Here is a 22,742-nt window from a genome sequence, read left to right as displayed (position 1 = left end):
TATTAAATTTGTTTTTATAATAATATTATTAATCTAAAAAATAGTAGAGTTAGTGTTTGGTTCGATTAACAAAATTTATGTGGTAGACATGAAATGAGATCATGAAATCTAGTCTCCCCAACCTACATGATACCAAAAAATTGTTCCGACAATAAAATAAATAAATAAATAAATAAAATCTTCAAAAATAATGATGCACTCCTAATTAATATGACATGTGAACTACCTATAATAATGGGTCCGTTTTTATTGACAACCGTTAACAAAATAAGCTTCAACTATTGATAGAGATGGCTCCAACTATTCAAAGTTCAATTATGATTTCTATATGTAACCTTTTTTTCTCAACCAAGAAAGGGAGTGATGTTCACGTGATATGGAAGATTAACACCGTCCTAGGGAAAAAATATCTAAGACAAAGCAATTGTCAAGGTTTAAATTAATACAAATTGTCTTTATTTAGTTTAACACTTAAATAGTCAAATATTATTTTTTTCCATTTTTAAGGTAAAAAAATACAATTCTAGTATTTTAGATTACTTAGATGCTATTATTATTTGTTAAGGGAAGTTATTCAATAATAATTATCTTTTTAATATCAATTAACTTATAAAATGAATTAATCAAATTAAAATTAATTGTATAATTTTGAATTAATAATACTAGTTTTTTAGGTAGAATGTTCAAATTAGTATGTGTTTTTTTAAAAAATGTTCATATTTTGTTGTTTTGATATTTATATGCATACATAGTAGCAACTAAACAACCTTGATGTAGATCAAATCAATTCATTTCTTACAATCATGCAACAACATTTATTTTAAAAAACTTATAACAAAACTATATAATTGTCCTTATCTATTTTAATAATCTTCCCACCTAATCATATGCATTTTACTCTTAACATTTCAAATATATCATGTAATAATATTCTTAGACAATCAAACCCTAAGACTTGGAGTAACACTAGTGGTGAGAATGGTTGTAATGTAAGTCAATAATGTAGTTCCATCCTTATCGCTTTAGGAATAACTTATCTTTCATATGGATGTGTAGTATTTGAGAAATAGTATTGCTATTTGGTTAACCTAATTAAATAGTCATTTATGATGATTTTTTACTACAATATTCTATGACCAATTTCTAACTTTTCATCTAGATATGGATGTGGATGATACTAAAAATTCAATTATGAAGTCCTTGAAAAAGACGAAAGACAAAATGGTTGCCAACCAAAAAAAAAAGATGCTACAATTAAGTACGATTTTGTCACATTCCACATGCTTGAAGGCTAGGAATAAAATAAAATAATAAAGCATATTTCAAAGATAGGGAGAAGGATAATTAGGGAGACAACCATTAAATGAAAGGAATGGCATGAGACAATAGAAGGATGTTTGAGTCATTAAGAAGGATTGATGCCCCTTTTTTTCGTAGGGGAAGAATGTAGGTCATGCATAATGGTATGCACAAGGGTCATTAACCCTAGTTCATGAATTCAAAAAAATGTATTCAAGGGCATAGAAAGAAAGGAGGATTTTGACATGGACTGTGAGTGATATTGAGGGATAAAACAAAATGGTGTGAGGAAGAGAGAACATAGTGAAAAATGTGAGGAGAGAGGGTAGTATATGCACAAATGAATTTGTTGAAAAGGAAAACTTTTAGGTAAACATAATTCATAGGTGAAAATTTAAATTCCATAACAGATGCCAACATCCTCCCCACCTATTACTTTTAATCATAAATAGATGAACACATAGACGAGAAAAGGCATTTAAACATTTATCGTAATATTTACATAAAAACTATTTTATTTTAGATATTATTAGAAGAGTTATTTTGTTTTGTTATTAAATTATATTATTAAATAAAAATGTTGTCAAAAGATGCAATACATATTGATAATATACCAAATAATCACATGTAAATGTCAAAGTGGGGGCATTGAAAAAACAATAACAAGCCTCAACTGATATGGTTTACAAGCACAAAGGTAAAATTAGGTCAAAAGGAATAATACCAATAGTGGGTAGTTTAATGCTTAAGAGTTATCACTGAATGTGGAAAGATCATAAGGATCCTACACACTAGATGGATAAACAACTTTTAGAATGGAGGATCGACAAGGAGGCTACAAAGAGGTGATTCTTGAGAAACTAGAGGGCATCGAAGAATCTTTGACTCCCAAAATAAACCTCACTTCAACCTCATGTTCATGTGCATCAATGACTACCTAAAACAAATAAGGCATACATGCCACTATTGGATCATTACAAGGTTAAATATGAGAAACTAGTCTTACAAATAGTACAAAATGAACCATGAATTCATACTCCACCAAGAGTATACACTATTTTCTCACAAGTAACAAATACTCCTAACATAGCTGAATCCAAACACCTCAATGAATATAATTTTTTTGCATAATGTCCATGATGATTGAAAGGAAAATCAAGGTTGCCTTCTAGTATAATAGTCTCCTTGACACATCCCAAAGAAGAGCTTCACCATAATTAGACATACAATAGCCAGAGCACTTGAACAATCAAAATAAAACATATGGAAGAGTAGCTTTGAGTGGAAATATTTATGCTTTGCCCGCACCTTAGGACCTTGTACGACATAGATTCTCCATTAAACCATTTTGAATTTACAACCCTTGGGAGAAAACCTAAGGAAAAGTATGCAAACCACAATAGATTGAAATAGCATTTATCTTAAATTAGACTCAGGCGAGATCAAACAGATTAGAAGTTATTTTATAATTATAGTTTTTCTAATGTATGATATTCTTAATAAATACTTTGATGTAAATGACTAACAAATTTAAGATAAATTATTAGAATTGTTACACGGAAAGGCGTGTACCAATCACATTCACATTAAGAGGTCATTACACTCATGTACAACTCACAAAATAAAAAAGCATGGTAGGCAGAAACTGTTATGCACTTTAGGGTTCACTCCAATTATTAAACTCCTCTAAACATAATAATTACCGAAATAAACCTTGCAAAAAAGATTTTACTCCTTTACAAAATGTATCTCCCATTTTTAATAACTTTTAACTATCTATATATTGGGAACAATGGAGATAGTGTTGTTTGCATTCTAGAGAAGTTCCCAAATGTGAATTGAAAAGTGTAGATTTCTGAGAAGTTTATAAATGTGAATTGAAGAACATGGATTTCTTATTTTATAATGATCTTTAAAACTATTTATATATGTGAAACAATGAAAATAAGATTGTTTGTACTTGAAAGAAATTCGCTAATATGAATTGAAGAATGTGGTTTTTCTATTTTATAATAACTCTTAACTATATATGTGAAACAATAAAAATAAGATTGTCTGCTTTCTGAAAGTTCTGAAATGTGAATTGAAGAAAATGAATTGATTGCCTTTGGTTAAATCTATATCATTTTGGTCAATGCTGTAATGGTGAAGTGTGTTTGTGTTCTGCTATATCTCTATCATCTTGCTCAATTACAGTAACTTACATTTGTGGTCTGTTACTCCATTGGCTTTTGCTTTGCCAGTTGTGTTTTACTGGTTTCCTATGCAACGTGCTAAATTGTAATGTTAGATTTCTATTATTATTGATAAGGTCTTCATTCATTTTGTTTCAAATATTGAATATTGAACAGTAAAAAAAATCAACAGTTGAAGTTTCAACTAAAAGACTTTCTCTTGCAACCCTAACTCTTATCATAGACGGCTCTCCATTCAAGTCCTATATATCATTCTCTGACCAATGACTCAGAGAAGATTGCATCCTAGAACAGAATCCTCTGGATCCTTGGCCAAAGGATCTAATTAGCTTGGCCAAGGAAAAACTAAATTCTGTTCCAGAGAAAGTAGAGCAAAGATGAGATCAAGTATTGTGCTACTCAGTCTACTGGTACTTGCATTCATTAGTCACTCTGCCACTGCTAAAAAACATCCTCTGGATCCTCTCTCAGCCTCTGAAATCAACCATGTTCGTAAACTAGTCCTTAAGTCAAAGCTAGGTCTCCACAAGAACATAAGCTTCCAATATGTGGCACTGGAAGCACCAGAGAAGGAAGCTGTGTATGAATGGAAATATGGGTCATCTTCCCTACCTCCTAGAAAAGCTACTGTGATTACAAGAATCCCAGGAGAAACCCACCAGATTCTTGTAGATATCACATCAAAAGAAGTTGTCTATGATGAAGTCTATCATGGATTCGGGTACCCCATATTCACATCAGAGGAGCAAGTTAAAGCCTATGAGTTGCCCATGGAGTATCCTCCATTCATAGAGTCCATAAGAACCAGAGGCCTAGATATGAAATCAGTTGTTTGCAACACTTTTTCTGTTGGATGGTTTGGGGAAAAGAAGCAAGGCAAGAGAGTCATCAATGTCCTGTGTTTTTATACCAATGGAACAGTCAACATATATGCCAGGCCCATTGAAGGTATTACAGTAGTTGTAGATTTAGATCAAATGAAAATCACTGGGTATATAGATAGGATAAAAGTCCCAGTGCCAAAAGCCCAAGGAACAGATTACAGGGAATCAATTCAAAAGCCTCCATTTGGGCCCAAAACAAACCCCATTTCAATTGAGCAGCCTGAGGGGCCGAGCTTTAAAGTCCATGGTCATATGGTGGAGTGGGCTAATTGGAAATTCCATGTTGGGTTTGATTTGAAAGCAGGGCCTGTTATTTCTACAGCAGATGTTTATGACCCAGAGAAGAGAAGATTCAGGAGTGTCATGTACAGGGCTTTTATTTCAGAGCTGTTTGTTCCTTACATGGATCCTTCTGAGGAATGGTACTATAAAACTTATTTTGATAATGGGGAATTTGGTCTCGGGCTAAGCTCAGTTTCTTTGCAGCCATTGAATGATTGTCCAAGACATGCACATTACATGGATGCAATCTACGCAGGAGCTAATGGAAAACCAGTTGTGAAGGAGAATGTTTTCTGCATATTTGAAAGATATGCTGGAGATGTTTCATGGAGGCATACAGAAACAGGGATTCCAGACTTAGTGGTAAGTTTTCTATATATTGATAATTTTATTCAGTTTATTAGTAGTTTCTTACGTGCTTGCCTTTCTATTATGCTTGTAAACATAGCTTAGACAATAACCTATCTAATCTATCCCCGCATATCAAAATTTCACACATGTTACAATAAATGAGCTCAACTTTGTATTAGGGTTACTCTCACCATCATACATTGAGAAATAGGGTGCCATGAAGCTCATAGGTAGTGGATGTGTAACAATCTCGTGAGCCAATGGTGTATGCATAACCTCAAATTCATCACTATCTTTCTCATCAGGTCTTACACCCACTTTCTTTTGTAGAGGAAGGAAGGAAGGGTAACAAATGAAAGTCAATGACCCATATAGGTATGAGTGTGGGAGGTATGAGAGATAATGAGTTAGGAACACGATATTGAGAAAGTATAAAGGAAGGATTCTTTACTTCTTGCTAGTCATCAAGGATTAATGGATTAGTGGTATTTGAAAAAAAATGACGTTATCAAATTACTAGTCTCTAGAGGCGAGTACTTCTAGGTCAATCCCATAGAGAGATTGAATTTATGGTTGTGTTGAAGATTGGCTAGCAACAAGAGAGTGTTCAAATGTTGTATATAATGTTCCTTTAATGCACTCATTAAACAGTTCCTCTAATAAATGTTGTTTAATTCTTTAAGAAGTTGAATGATTAGATCATGTGTACTAATAGGCAAATGAATATATACCAAAACATAGCAATAAACACAAAATATGTATCAAGTGGGTTCATAGTAAGAATAAAATGAGAGGCGTTGAGAAATTTCTTTTTTTTTGTCTATTTCATGAGTTATTTAGGTAGGTGTTAGATGGTTCTTATGCCCATAGGATTGACATAGCGCAAGAGGAAGAGAACAATAAGAATGAGGTGGGGAATGAGTATTATGATGTTTTATAATCGTAAAAGTGGTATAAAATATGTTATAATTTAAATTAAATATTGAGAAATGAAATAACACGTAAGATTGGAGACAATTTAGGACAATTCATAAGAATAAGTCAACCTATATTAAATCAATATTTTAGTTTTAGTTTTAAATCTAATATATTATTTTAGAATTTTAGATTATTAGATGTTATTGGTACTTTGACATGTTCTAGTTTTCAATTAATTAACATAGAATAAGCTAATTAAAATAAAAATTAATTCTATAAAATCGATTAAAAATTCCTTTTTTTTTCAAGAGTTTGATTGAGATCATTTTTGTTTGAAAATAAGAACTTTTTATTGATCTACATGTTCCTTAAAATCTAGTTCATAGTCTGTTGTTTTGATATGTTTATATTACAATGAAAATCACAATTTCAATGTAGGTATTATCCAATAAATGATCCATATATAGATCAAATCATTTCATTTCTTATGGTCATGTGTCTCCATTTGCTTTAATAAAATTCCAACTTGATAGTATATAGTGTTCCCATTTATTTTAACAAACAATTCAATTATCTATAGTTTTCTTTTTTATTTAACATTTTTATTATATCATAGGTACTAATATTGTTGGTTGATTTATAGGTAACAGAAGTAAGACCAGAAGTAACATTAGTGGTGAGAATGGTTGCCACAGTGGGAAATTATGATTACATTCTTGACTGGGAATTCAAGAAAAATGGAGCAATTCATGGCAATGTAAGCTACCAACACTAATCCATCCTTATCACTTTAGGAATAACGTGTGTTTCATGCGGGTTTGCAATTATTGGATCAAAGATTAGACTTTTGTGCTGATTTTTTCTAGGATGTTCAAGTGGATAATTTTATTGTCATATATTAAAAGTACACTAAAAATATGCCATTGCTTCACCTTAACTAATAATGCATTTTTTTTTTCCCAATTTGTATTTTAACATAAAAATAAAATATAGGTGGGACTCTCAGGAATCCTCGAGTATAAAGCCACAAGCTACACACACCTTGACCAAATTCAAAAAACAAATGAAGATATATATGGAAATTTACTAGCAGAGAACACAATTGGCACATTCCATGATCATTTTCTCACATTCTATTTGGATATGGATGTGGATGGCGTTGAAAATTCATTTGTGAAAGCCATGATAAAGAGGAAGGATGTTACAAATGGTCAATCTCCAAGAAAGAGTTATTGGACAGTTGAAAAAATGGTTGCCAAGAAAGAAGATGATGCTAAAATCCAATTTGATTTGAAAAAACCAGCAGATCTACTAGTTATCAATCCCAACAAAAAAAGTAAAGTTGGTCAAGATATTGCATACAGATTGGCTCCCGGATCAATTGCAACAAGTCTTCTATCATTAGATGACTATCCACAAATTCGAGCAGCTTTTACCAATAACCAGGTGAAGTAGATTATGACATGAGAAAATTCCACCTAATTTTCTATGACTATTGTTATACAACATTTGTATTTAGTTTATAAAATTGTTCTTTTCAATTATATTTTTAAAAATTATTTTTTATGTCTATTTATTTGTTTAAGTGGGTGATCTCATTTGATCTAACTACTATGTATAGGTGTGGGTTAGTCAATATAATCGTACTGAGCAATGGGCTGGTGGAGATTACATGGATCAAAGTCATGGAGATGACACATTAGCAGCGTGGACAAACAAGTGAGTAGCAAATTAATAATAGTGTTATAATATTTTATTCTTATCAAATCAATTAAATAAATTCTAGGATCAATCTATAATATTATTAGGTTTGATGTTTTGATCTAGACTACTATTTATCTATTAGTATGAAAATAATTGATTTCAATACTTATGTTATTTTGTAACTTTGAATTCTTTAACACAAATGTTTAATGTTTGATGTGATTGTTATTTTTATAGGAATCGAGATATTGAGAACAAGGACATAGTGTTGTGGTATACTATGGGTATCCACCATATTCCATATCAAGAGGATTTTCCAGTGATGCCAACACTATCAGAAGGATTTGAGTTAAAGCCAACAAATTTCTTTGAAAGAAACCCAATTTTAAAATTAGAATCTATGAATGCATCATCATTGCCTAAATGTAAAAAGGTTGGTTAGTGCATGCAGTCCTTAAGATGCATAAATAAGATGGACTTGGGGGATGAACCTTTTTCTTGAATAATATCTTTAATAGATGGATTAATATTTATTATATTATTTGAATTCTTAAGAAAATATACAATTAAAAATCAATGTTTATAAATTCTAATGGAGTGTTCAAGTGACTACTCTAGAGTATTAAACTAGAAGTATGAAAGTATATAAAAGTGGAATTGTACAACTAATAAATATTCACATACAATGATTGAATGATTATTTGAGGGCTATGTCCTGGCACAAGTGCATATGAAGTTAATCAATTATTATATGAGAAAAAATATTATATCAAAGTGATTCCTTGCAAATGTACCATTCATAATAGCATTAATAGCATTAATAATTAGACATGTTGGAAAGAATTGTAAGAGAAAATGATGTTGTATGTAAGAAAAATACTTAAAAATAAAAGTAACTACGAATAGAAATGCATCATAATTTTTAAAAGTACTTCATGCAAATACATCATAGAGCTATTAAGATCATCCACTCAAATCAAGAAACTTTAGTTAAATTCAAGATATTACCCATACATCACAAGATACAATTGTAACATTCTTGTTTAAATGATGACCCATATCTCTCATATGAAAGACGACCCATGATTAAATTTGGTTCTAATAAAAAGTTTGTTTCATTTTTAACTCCCTTAAATATTGAATTCTTCCTCAAAATAATTATACTTTCATCAAACAATCAAGTAGAATAATTCATATGTTTAATCTATGCATATTAATAGCTAAAAATTAAAGTTTACATCATATTGTACTACTATTGAATACATGTAATAAATTGAATAAGAGAAACTGGACAATTTCTTTTCCACACATGTTGAGAACATATTAACACAATTTTTAATTGGCTAAGTATATATTTCCTAACAACTATTTTGATAACAACCCTTCTTGATGTCATTATTTATGTTGTAATCGATTATAGCTTAGCTTAAAAAATGTTGGGATTAAGGTGCCTCAACCTTAGAGTCCTAAAATGTTGAATTATTTAATTAATTGTTGCATATATTGTTATATCCTATGTTTCTAACTTGCTAATGTCATCTCATCTTTGTGAGACCTTTTGGTCAGGTGGCATCCCACATGGAATGTGAGTGCATGATATGGATTGGACTGTTTTCTAAGAATTTTGTGCACACTTTGGAGATCCTATTTTTTAGGGAAGTAGTGTCATAAGATGCTATGTTGGGACTATGAAAAGTTTCCATTTTGACTATGGTAGTTATTAGTTTAGTGGAAGATTCACGAGGAGTAAATATTTTAGTAGCTATCATTTATCGTGTTTGATGGCGAAAAATGGGATCAAGTGGTTTAGGACGTAACCCCACTTTCCTCCACATATTGGAATACAGAAGATCATAAGGAAGTGATTCAATTTAATTAATTATTGTGAAAGAGAGTCAAAGAATAATTTTAGGGTTCCTATTCCTTCACTACTATGAAAGGGAACTGAGCTAAATGTGCAATAATGATGAACTAAGCTAGAGAGATAAATGCAAGTGATGATATAAACTGAAATAACAACTAAATATAGAACTAAAACTAAGGTACAAACTACAAAACTAGAAATGAAACTCAAATATGCACCTCATATCAGAAACTAAGTTGGAATGAGCCAGACTAGAGCACCCTGTTACCAAACTGCACTGTACTTTTGGAAACTGCAAAAACTAAGATCTTAGAACACCAAACTGGCAGAAGAAACTTGCAAACTCAGAGGAATAGGGCATTGGGCACCTTGGTCTCAACAAACTAAGGTTTTTTTCTATGTCTAGGTCTGCACCAGTGAATTCTATCTTCCTGAAAGCCCGCAGCTCCATTGGAATCCTGCAAATGTGCCTGCAAGTTGGAAAATTGTGCATGCGTGGCTATATAGGATTTTGCCTTAGTAAAACTCCTTGTTTTGATGAAATTTCCACCTCCACAAATAGCCAATAGTATATTGAAATGTGTGTGTGCTAAAATCTTATGTTCTTACAAGATCCTAAATGAGCTAAAATGTAAGAATTAGAGTTCTATCCTACATTATGAGCATAAAACCCTAAGTGAATGTGAATTGAATGTAAATGCTTAAAATCACAAATGCAATAAGGGATCTAAAGCATGAATATAAATTTTAAAAAAATAGTGAAACTCACATAGAGATATGAAAATAACATGAAACCATACCAAACCCTAAGGGAGAGGTACAAGCAGACCAACAATCGGTGATCTCCTATTATTCTTCAATATCTCCAAAGCTTCAATCGATAATGAGAATGGTTGATGAAGACTTCATAGATGCTTGAATTTCTGGTTTAAGACTCCACATAACCTATAATTTCACTTCATAAGAGGCTCCTTCAATTTATTGTAGATGGATCCCTAAAATGAGGAAAGGAAAGGCTATATATATGAAACCCTAACTTTGTTTTTGATCATAGGCCGACCTAGAAATGATATAATTTCACAACAAGTCAGATTTAAACATTATAATATCGCCAAAACATGATCCCGAAATTCAAGGAGAAAAAGTCAGGACCGTGGTGGTATATCCACCACCATGGTCCGACTAACTTTTTTCCAAATATTTAGGGATGCAAGGTGTAGACACCTAAAATTATATAAATCAATATTTAATCAATTTAAGCTTGTCAACATAATTAATTGATTTAATTGTGTCATCCTTATTCTTCTCAGTGTTAATTAAACCTAATTTAATTAATCATGTCACTATTGTCCAATAATTAATTTATCAAATAAATTAATTATTTCCCTATTCTTCTAAAGTCCCTCCAATAATTATTTCCTCTAAACCCACTCAATTAATTAACTTTAATTAATTCACCTAGTCATGTGATTCCTACAAATCACTTCTGTTAATCCCCACTTAGCCTAATTAATTCTTCTAGAATCTCTCATAATCCCACTTATCATTATTCTCCAGTTTTAAATTCCCCCACTCATGTCACATCAATCTTGAACCTCTCAAAGAAATTCAATTTTCTTTGAATCCCCCTATGCATCTTCATTTTGAAATTCAAATCTTTTTCCCCTGTTTTCCCAAGGAATTTTATATTCCTTTTTATTTCTCCAATGCATCGTTGATCCATGTCCACTATCTTGAATCAATCGTAGCCTTTCATAAGAAAATCAATCCTGGCCCTCCATTGGCCTCCTTCAATCTATAAATTGGAGCATCTTTCCTTCTCAAGGGGAGTCTTCCATTCTTCTATCCTTATGCTGTCAATTTCTCCTCCTATCATATTTCTTCATAATCCTCTATCAAATCCATCTACCCATCATCCAAATCCAAATCCTCAATCCATCAATCTTGTTGAGCACTTGAGAGCAATCTACATCCACAACAAGAAAATGAGCACATCAAGTGGAGAAATCAAAGGGGCGCCTTCACTTCATCAAGCTCAATCTGAGGAACACGTGGAAGCTCATGAAAGTATAATGATGTTTTGGTTAAGTTTATTTGAATGTTTGTCTTTATTTGTGTTTTAACTAACGATTTACCATTGTGCTATCTTTCCCTTGGTTCATTTTGGCATGCCCAGTGGGACCCACGTCCCTAAATTTAACATTTTTTACCAAGTTTTTGCAAGTTTTCAATCACAAGTGTCGGAATAGCATGAGCGACATGGGTTCAACACGGGCAAGAGGGCCTTTGACGGGTGTGCATACGCTTCAGCGCATTCGATTCAAATTCAATTTTTTTCTAATCCGCCTTTTCTAGAGGCCTGCCAACCAACGCAATCACTGCGGGAACAACACGTCCGCTTGCAACGTTTCTCCATTAACTTTCTTGTCCTTATTTCTATTCATTTTGTTTTCTATCTTGTAATAAGTCATATAAAAACACATAAAAGGCCAAATAATCTTTAAAAAAATAAAATTAGTTAAATCTCTTTATCTAGCCTTTGTTTTTTTAGAAGTCGTGCTTTAGCGTGAGCACTCCGGGAATATCCCGCTCATTTTCAAAATTTCAATTTTCAAATTTTTATTTAACTGCTAACCTGCCTTTTTGTTTGGCATGAGTGCACATGCTTTAGCATGACTACCATCCGACTAGCGCAACCGACTGCAAGTATAATCTGTGCTTTTTAGGAATTTTTCTCATTTTATTTATTTTCCAGTTTTTTTTGCTTTCTGACCCCTTACAGCGCGTATACAAGCATTTCAGTGCTTGCGCAGGCACTTCAACGTGGGTGTCTATAGAACAGCGTGGGCATTGTTTCTGTGGACTTTTGTCTATTGACCAGTTTTTTGAGTTTTGTAGGTCTTATCTGAGCAGCCCAAGACATATTTTGAGACTACGAATATGTTGTTTTGCAGGTTGCCTAAGGAGATACAAACAAGCATTATGTCTTTTTAATCATTTTCTTAGGCACTTAAATTTCATTGGGTAAAAAGAGCAATTTTATTTATGTGTTTGAGGAAAGCGTAGAGGTAGGAGAGTATGCTCTTGTCTATATAGACAATCATAAATCGAGACCCTTGAAACTTTTCTTGTTTGTTCGTATCCTTTTACCCTTAGCAAGCCTGCCCTCCCGATTTGGTGAGAGGGGAATGACCCAAGTGAGTACAACTAAAACCCAAGCATTCCAACTCACTACAATAAATAGGTCTTTTGAGATGAAAATCTTAGAGGACGAAGCTATTTGATTTTATACTCATATCGAGCACTTTGTAGGGCCCCTTGAGGTCTAAATAATGCTTGCGTGACTACCATTGTGCTTGGTACTTTGTAAGGCTATAGGCCTTAATCGCGCTTGTGCAACTACAAGGGGTAGTCTTCAAACGAAAATCCTTACTAAGAGCCCTAGGAATAGAGGCCACCTGGTTCACTTCTGAAAGGTGGATAACCTTTGTGCAAGGGAGATAGTAAATCCCCTAAGAGACTTGCCATATCGTGCCCCCATTAGCGTTTGGAGTTGGCTAATACGACGTTGAGAATTCATTGCATGAGATTCAGGGACCGTATTCTAATTAGCTATTGGGTTTGTACCCGAGTCAGCAAGTAAAGGTTTTCCTCCTCATCCAACTTCCTAGGATAACACATTGTGTGGTCAACCTGTGTTCATTGCTTGATATATGTTACAAATGGTCAATCTCCAAGAAAGAGTTATTGGATAGTTGAAAAAATGCTTGCCAAGATAGAATTTGATCTAAAAAAACCAGCAGATCTACTAGTTATCAATCCCAACAAAAAAAGTAAAGTTGGTCAAGATATCGCATACAGATTGGCTCCCGGATCAATTGCAACAAGTCTTCTATCATTAGATGATTATCCACAAATTCGAGCAGCTTTTACCAATAACCAGGTGAAGTAGATTATGACATGAGAAAATTCCACCTAATTTTCTATGACTATTGTTATACAATATTTGTATTTAGTTTATAAAATTGTTCTTTTCAATTATATTTTTAAAAATTATTTTTTTATGTCTATTTATTTGTTTAAGTGGGTGATCTCATTTGATCTAACTACTATGTATAGGTGTGGGTTAGTCGATATAATCGTACTCAGCAATGAGCTGGTGGAGATTACATGGATCGAAATCATGGAGATGACACATTAGTAGTGTGGACAAACAAGTGAGTAGCAAATTAATAATAGTGTTATAATATTTTATTATTATCAAATCAATTAAAGAAATTATAGAATCAATCTATAAAATAATTAGGTTTGATGTTTTGAACTAGACTACTATTTATCTATTAGTATGAAAATAATTGATTTCAATACTTATATTATTTTGTTACTTCGAATTCTTTAACACATATGTTTAATGTTTGATGTGATTGTTATTTTTATAGGAATCGAGATATTGAGAACAAGGATATAGTGTTGTGGTATACTATGGGTATTCATCATATTCCATATCAAGAGGATTTTCTAGTGATGCCAGCACTATCAGAAGGATTTGAGTTAAAGCCAACAAATTTCTTTGAAAGAAACCCAATTTTAAAATTAGAATCTATGAATGCATCATCATTGCCTAAATGTAAAAAGGCTAGTTAATACATGCAGTCCTTAAGATGCATAAATAAGATGGACTTGGGGGATGAAGCTTTTTCTTGAATAATTTCTTTAATAGATGGACTAATATGTATTATATTATTTGAATTCTTAAGAAAATATATAATTAACATTTAATGTTTATAAATTCTAATGGAGTGTTCAAGTGACTACTCTAGAATATAAAATTAGAAGTATGAAAAGTGCAATTGTACAACTAATAAATATTCACATACAATTATTTGATGATTATTTGAGGGCTATGTTCTCGCACAAGTCTCAAGATACAACAAACAAACTAATTATGCATATGAAGTTGATCAATTATTATATGGGAAAATGTATAATTATTATATCAAAGTGATTCCTTGCAGATTTTCTAGGAATTAGAAGTGGCCAAGTACCATTCATAATAGCATTAATAATTAGACATTGTTGGAAAGAATTGTAAGAGAAAATGATGTTGTATGTAACTATGAATAGAAATGCATCATAATTTTTAAAAGTACTTCATGCAAATACTTCATAGAGCTATTAAGATCGTCCACTCAAATCAAGAAACTTTATTTAAATTCAAGATATTACCCATACATCTTTATTTAAATTCAAGATATTACCCATACATCACAGGATACAATTGTTACATTCTTGTTTAAATGATGACCCATATCTCTCATATGAAAGACGACCCAAGATTAAATTTGGTTCTAATAGAAAGTTTGTTTCATTTGTAACTCCCTTAGATATTGACTTCTTCCTCAAAATAATAATACTTTCATCAAACAATCAAGTAGAATAATTCATATGTTTAATCTATGTATATTAATAGCTAAAATTTAAAGTAAATATGTGTCCTGTACAAGTCACAACAAAGTGTTACATCATATTGTACTACTATTGAATAAATGTAATAGATTGAATAAGAGCAACTAGACAATTTCTTTTCCACACATCTTGAGAACATTTTAACACAATTTTTAATTGGCTAAGTCTATATTTCCTAACAACTATTTTGATAACAATCCTTCTTGATGTCATTATTTATATCATAATCGATTATAGCTTAGCTTAAAAAATGTTGGGATTAAGGTGCCTCAACCTTAGAGTCCTAACATGTTGAATTATTTAATTAATTGTTGCATATATTGTTATATCCTATGTTTCTAACTTGCTAATGTCATCTCATCTTTGTGAGACCTTTTGGTCAGGAGGCATCCCACATGGAATGTGAGTGCATGATATGGATTGGATTGTTTTCTAAGAATTTTCAAGGGGAGTCTTCCATTCTTTTATCCTTATGCTGTCAATTTCTCCTCCTATCATATTTCTTCATAATCCTCTATCAAATCCATCTATCCATCATCCAAATCCAAATCCTCAATCCATCAATCTTGTTGAGCACTTGAGAGAAATCTACATCCACAACAAGAAAATGAGCACATTAAGTGGAGCAATCAAAGGGGAGCCTTCACTTCATCAAGCTCAATTCGAGGAACAAGTGGAATCTCGTGAAAGTATAATGGTATTTTGGTTAAGTTTATTTGAATGTTTGTGTTTATTTATGTTTTAACTAACCATTTACCATTGTGCTATCTTTCCCTTGGTTCATTTGGGCACACCCAGTGGGACCCACGTCCCTAAATTTAACACTTTTTACAATTTTTTTGCAAGTTTTCAGTCACAAGTGTTAGAATAGCTCGAGCGACATGAGTTCAGCATGAGCAAGAACGCCTTTGATGGGTGCACACACGCTTCAGCGCGTCCGATTCAAATTCAATTTTTTTCTAATCTACCTTTTTTGCAGGTCTGCCAACCAATGCAATAGCCGCGGGAACAACGCATCCGCCTGCAACATTTCTCCGTTAACCTTCCTGTCCTTATTTCTATTCTTTATGTTTTTTGTCTTATAATAAGTCATCTAAAAACACATAAAAGGCCAAATAATCTAAAAAGCAATAAAATTAGTTAAATCTCTTTATTTAGCCTTTATTTTTTTAGAAGCGCCACTTTAGTACGAGCACTCCGGGAATATCCCACTCATTTTCAAAATTTTAATTTTTAAATTTCTGTTTAACTGCTAACCTGCCTTTTTGTTTGGTGTGAGTGCACACGCTTTAGCACGACCACCATCCAACTAGTGCAATCGACTGCAGGTATAATCTGTGCTTTTCAGGAATTTTTCTCATTTTATGTATTTTCCTATCTTTTTGGCTTTTTGACCCCCTACAGCACGTACACAAGCGTTTCAGCGCTTGCGCAGGCACTTCAACGCAGGTGTCTGTAGAATAGTGCAAGCATTGTTTCTATAGAGTTTTATTTATTGACAGGTTTTTTGAGTTTTGAAGGTCCTATCCGAGCGGCCCAAGACATATTTTGAGACTACTAATCCATTGTTTTGCAAGTTGCCTAAGGAGATTCAAACAAATATTATGTCTTTTTAATCATTTTCTTAGGCACTTAAATTTCATTAGGTAAAAAGAGCAATTTTCTTTATGTGTTTGAGGAAAGCATAGAGGTAGGAGAGTCTGATCTTGTCTATTTAGACAATCAGAAATCCAAACCCTTGAAATTTTTCTTGTTTGCTTGTATGATTTTACCCTTAGTGGGCCTGCCCTCCTAATTTAGTGAGAGGGGAACAACCCAAGTGAGTATGACTAAAACCCAAGCATTCCAGCTCATTATAATAAATATGTCTTTTGAGATGAAAATCTCAGAGGACAGAGCTATTTGATTTTATACTCATATCGAGCACTTTGTAGGGCCCCTTGAGGTATAAATAATGCTTGTGTGACTACCATTATGCTTGGTACTTTGTAGGGCTATAGGCTTGAATCACACTTGCACAACTACACGGGGTAGTCTTCGAATGAAAATCCTTACTAAGAGCCCTAGCAATAGAAGCCACCCGATTCACCCGATTCACCTCCAAAAGGTGGATAATCTTTGTGCAAGGAAGATAGTAGCTCCCCCAAGAGACTTGCCATATTGTGCCTCCATTAGCGTTTGCAGACGGCTAATACGATATTGATAATTCATTGCATGAGAATCAACAACCGTATTCTGATTAGCTATTGGGTTTGTACTTGAGTCATCAACTAAAGGTTTTCCTCCTCATCCAACTTCCTAGGATAACGCATTGTGTGGTCAATGTGTGTTCATTTCTTGATATATCTTGCCAAGTCAATCCTTCCTCCAACCAATCAATCCTCCCTCTTTTCATATTCCATCTTGTCATCTTCAAATCCCTAATCCATTTCTATCTATCCAATCAATTCTCCAATCCCCAATCCACTTTCATCCATCCAAACAATTATCCTCCTCAACTAACATTTTTGTCCAAACCACTCATCCGACTTTGGGTAGCCTTCCCCTTTCTTCTTCCTATTATCTATCCATTCTTCCATATGTTAACATTTTTTATGATTGATGCTGTGATTGTCATTGATGAACACACACTTGCTTTGAGATCACTTTTTGTATGTATGAGCTAAGCTCAACTGGCATTTGTTCCAACCGATATCATGTATTATAATCTTTAGACTATCGGTGTTTTGCAAAAAGAGTTTACAGGTCTCAAGCGGTATGAAGACCCCAAGAGGTTCGAGGATCTCAAGCGGTACGAAGGATCAAAGCGGCACAACACATATTTCCTCGTCTTCATTTTTTGTCAAACCGACAACAGGTATTTTGCTTTAACCAATATTTTGTTTGAACCGGTAATACTCTGTGATGAGTTACCATCCACCGATTGTTTGGCAGTGCCGACACTTTGGCGGTGCATTTGTGTCGTGTTACCAAAAGTGTCCAGATGCATTGAACCTAGGAAATTGTATTGGAATCCTATTGGACCGACATGAAATCACATTCTTTTTTAAGGACATCATGTCTAGGGTTTTAGGATGTTGCTAGGGTTTTTAGGTGGTTGATGAGTTATTGTAAGAGCGATCATAGAAGAGAAATTGAGGTCTGTGAGAGAAGGTAGAGTGTGAATGTGTTGAAGACTGAAGTAATGTTGGAATGCATTAAGAATGAGCTATCAAGGATCTAACCAAGCAATCTGTGCTATTTGCTAGATCACTCACTTGTTGATTACTCACATCTTCGACAAGTTTGAAGCCCTTAATCGGGTAGGCCCAAAAAGCCTTTTGTAAATCCTCTAACAAGGTGGTTCACTTCTGTGGATCTAAAATCCTCTAGCAAGGTAGTCGTTAATCAGACTTATCTCCTAACATAGATTGAGATTCCCAATAGGACCTGTTCTGGTAAAGAACATTGTATGACCTTAACCGGTTTGGTTCCTATTCTGCAGATAGTTACTTGTGAGTTTCATCTCACCGTGGTTTTTCCCATTTGGGTTTCCATGTCAAAATCTCTTGTGTTATGGTGATTGTGCTTCTATGGGTGAATGCATTATTTGCTATTTGGTTTGCATGTGTGCTAACCGGTTTGTTTGCTAAACTGTTTTACCGGTTTACTGCTAGACTAATATGTTAGCATTGGACATTATAACAGACAATGGAAGATTGTTGGCATTTCAATAAGGATATTGAGAAGGTTGTTGATGATTATGGATATAACTGATTAAGGATGTTTACTGTCTTGATATTATTATTTTGTCATTGATGTCAAGAAATTGATTTTCTAATTCAGTATGATGTTGCCATATCTTGAGAAGTATGATTTGAAGATTATAAAGATGTTGGTAAAAGACACAGAAAGATTATGATGAATAAAGTATTCAATGGGAAACTATTACCGAGTTAGACAATGATGAGATCATTATGTTTAGATTGTTTTAACATCATACATATATTGTAAATTGTAAGGTTAATACTATACTATGTTACCAAGCAAAGAACCTAGTTGGTAAACCCTAAGGATCCTAGTCGATAAACCCTAAGGTTATTGCTATCGGTTAATGAAGGTGGAATGTCTACCAAGTGAAGTTTAGTATTCACCGAGTTGTTATCGAGTTGTTAACAAGTTGTAACCAAGCTATAACAGAATGCATTAAATGGTTACATGCGTTATTTAATGAAGGAAGCTGATGAGCTGGAATTGATTAAATGATTGGTATGTCGTGCATGAAGTTTGTTAATGAATCTATGGCAAAGGAAAGTCGGCATGAAGATCTACAGTTCAGATTGAACCGCAATACCCTAGCACAAGTTCCAAGAAATGTATGCAAGTTCCAAGGCGGGGTAAAACATTTTCAGATCAAAAGATGCATTGAACCTGGACAAGATTAAGATCTGATGGCTATTACTGATCATGGGAAATGTGATCAAGGAGATTAAGCGGTTAGCTAATTGTTTATAAATAGGAAACTGTTGATAAAAAATGTATGTGGGCAAGTGTATGCACAGGGATGCTACATAGTGATTACCAAGCACAAAAGCTTGAAGACCTATTTGAATAACAAAGTATAGAAGCCCAACAGATGGAAAAGATTAGTTCTATGTCTAGATTGTATTGAGAAAATAAGAATCTACTTTAGCATTTTAGATGTGAAGTTGCAGATAGATTTTTATTACTGTTATTTTGTGAAAGTGACAGAAAATCTCTTTACCGAGTGGACTTAATAGTCTTATTTGTAAAACCCTCTAGCAAGGTGACATTTTAGTTGATTGTTTGAAATCCTTTAACAAGGTCACTTCTAACAAGGTGAAGATCCTAACAGATCTGAGGGAAATCCCTTAACCGGGTCACATCTAGCAATGTGTTTGTAATCTTTAACAGGATTTGCTTTTAACCGAGCATACTCTAGAAGAGTATATTTCTTAGTGGGTCCGAAATCCCACAGTGGTTTTTTCCTATTTGGGTTTCCACGTTAAATCTGGTGTTATGAGGTTTATGATGTTTATATGCTTTTGAGTTTGCATGTTTAACAGTTTTGGTTATATTACTGAAGTATATGTTATCGAGGTTGAATCTGATGTTTTTATGGAAGATTAAGTTTGTATGATTCACCCCCCCCCTCTCATCGTGTTGGCTATTGGATCTGTACTTATATTAAGTATCAGAACTATCATAATAAAGTGTTTAAGTACAGTAATTTTTGGCATACTAATTCACCCCCCCCCCCCCTCTTAGTATTCATCAATTGGTATCAGAGCCAATCTTTCTATAAGTCTAACCACTTGGAAAGAGATATGGGGGAATACACTGTGAGGGAACTTACTCATCGGCTCACTCAGTCTGAGCAAGCCTATGATGAACTTATGGTCAAATATAAGGCCTCTCAGGAAAAAAGGAGAGAACATGCTGAAAAACTAATGGAGCTAACTGAAAAGAGTTCCTCTGATGAAGCGGACATGGAAGCCCTAATTCAAGAAGTAGAAAAGCTGAATGAATCCAATTCCAACCTAAGAAAGGAGTTGGAAGGATTGACTATCCAAATTTCTCAAGAGCTTGAGAACTGGAGGAAAGTTGAAGATCTTGTAAAAGAAAGAGATCATGAGATCTCCAAGTTAAAACAAGAAATAAGTGCCCTAACCGCTCAACTCCATGCGAGCAAAGTGGAAAAGGAAGACATGCAAGGAGAACTGAACATAGCCATCTCCGAGAATGCAAACTTGATCGAAACAAATGCTGCTATTTCCAAAGAACTCTCTGAGTCAAAGGAAATACTTGCTAAGTTCAACAAGAGTATTGTTAAGCTAGAGAAAAAGCTTGAATTGGCCAAACCTGTCAAGAATACTGATGGACTTGGTTACTCCACTCATGAGGAAGGTGAGACCTCTAGTGCAAATGTTGAAGCATTGAAGAAGCAACCGACATTCAAAGGTAAAGGTAAGAAAAAGTTCAAACCTATTTTCTTTAACTGTCTTAAAGAAGGACATACTGCTAATGTGTGTAGGAGCAAAGCCTACAATAATTAACCTTACTTTATAAACAATGTACCTAGATCCAATAATTTCAATGGTAATTGTTATGTATGCAACAAGTTTGGGCATAGAGCATCTGAATGCAAGTCTATTATGAACATCACTGGAAGATATCCTCAGAGGACTCAAGGAGTTGGTCTAGAACCTTTTGTGAACTAGAATCCCAACTGGTTTAATACCTATAATCATCAGTCAGGTAGCGGTGGCTATCAAGTGGCAACTAGATGGAGAGAAAACTATTTGATTTGTCATTGTCATGGTCACACTGCTGCAACATGCAGGAGGAAGAACGGTAACATGAATAATGGACCATGGAGAGCACCTGGAATGGTTTGCTATCATTGCAACAAACTGGGTCACATTGCCAGATTCTGTAGAACAAGAAAGAACATATCGAATGACATACTGGTCACTCCAGAAGGAAAGATTAATGTTGAAATTGTTCAAGTAGGTATGAAGAAAACCTGGAAGAAGAAGCCAGAAGAAGTAATTCAAGAAGAACTAGTTTCTGCACCTAGTGTGGAAATTTCAGAACCGGCAAACTAAGCTACAAAAATCTTAGGGGGAGCAAATGGTGAAATGTTTCAAACCCTTGGTTTATACCGGTAAAAGACCTTAACTGGTATGTGATACCTGTCAGTCAGTAGAAGACCAAAAATTGTAAAAGGCAAATTAGGGTTTACACCCTAATAGTGGAGCATTTATTATGGTAGGTGGAGAACCTGTATAAAAGGAATTTTCAAATCTTTTCTCACTTATCATTTGTCGAGTGAAGAAGTTTTCAGGTGCAGAGCGAAGAACAACAATATGCATTGCAATTCAAAGAATTTATCAAAAACCTGACGAAGAATTTGAAGCAAACATTTGTTGGAGAAGTGTAGAACACAAAGTGGTATTTCTGCAACCGAAGGAGTGTGTGACAAAGTTCAAGTTGCGAAGCCCTAAATCTTGATTTATGAAGGTATTTTTCAAAATTCTCTATTTATCATGGCTTCCGCATAACCTGCTAGTTCTAGTCCACATATCAAGTCAATAGATTTTATTTAGAGGAAGGCAAAATGCAATGCCCTATCACAGATACCCGCTGGTGTTATAGTGGAAGAAGGCATTTCCGACTACATAGACTATAAAATTGAAGACCTAGGGTCTCTTGTAATCCATTCCCAGTTGAGTTTGTTCTGCGGGAAGGATAAGAAGATTAAACCGGAATTTAGCATTCTGAAAAAGAAGAAACTCCACAACATAGTCTATTTTCTTGAAGAATTTTTAAATGATCACATTCATATCATTCTGAGTAGAGTGCACGGTGATAAAATGTACTTAGAGCGGATGCATGACATCACACCGGAAGTGATTCATGCCGTCACTGGTTTCTGTAACATAGGGGAAGTGCCAACCCTAAGGAAGGTTAGCAAGACTAAAATGTCCAAGCTCACCGGTTCAGTGAGCGACTCACATGGAATGACTGTCAACTCAATCAAGGACGATTTGGTCAAGTATGCCTACATGGTGATAGGTTACTGGATGTTCTCTGCTAGTAGAATTAATTTTGTCTTTGCTGCAGCGATAAATGTCGCTTATATAATGATCAAGGAAGATGCATCATTTGATCCGTGCACTTGTATGCAAAGACAACTTCTGTTGAATCTTAACTCGATCAAACAGGACAATGCACTGAGATTTAAGTTCAGACAACTACTAGTTGGGTTGTTCTTTT

General features: G+C 33.8%; 1 protein-coding gene across 1 annotated transcript; it reads left to right on the top strand.

The window, feature by feature from the left end:
- The first annotated feature begins 3,688 nt into the window (after positions 1–3,688).
- On the top strand, positions 3,689–8,171 carry LOC131053120 (primary amine oxidase). The gene is made up of 5 exons (XM_057987723.2): positions 3,689–5,023; positions 6,573–6,686; positions 6,923–7,375; positions 7,551–7,648; positions 7,871–8,171. The coding sequence occupies exons 1-5, from the start codon at positions 3,872–3,874 to the stop codon at positions 8,073–8,075; spliced, it is 2,022 nt and encodes a 673-aa protein (XP_057843706.2). The 5' UTR covers positions 3,689–3,871; the 3' UTR covers positions 8,076–8,171.
- The last annotated feature ends 14,571 nt before the right edge of the window (positions 8,172–22,742 follow it).

This window comes from Cryptomeria japonica, chromosome 9, assembly GCF_030272615.1.
Source record: "Cryptomeria japonica chromosome 9, Sugi_1.0, whole genome shotgun sequence".
NCBI classification, from domain to species: Eukaryota; Viridiplantae; Streptophyta; class Pinopsida; order Cupressales; family Cupressaceae; genus Cryptomeria; species Cryptomeria japonica.
This window is presented reverse-complemented; position numbering and strand designations above follow the sequence as displayed.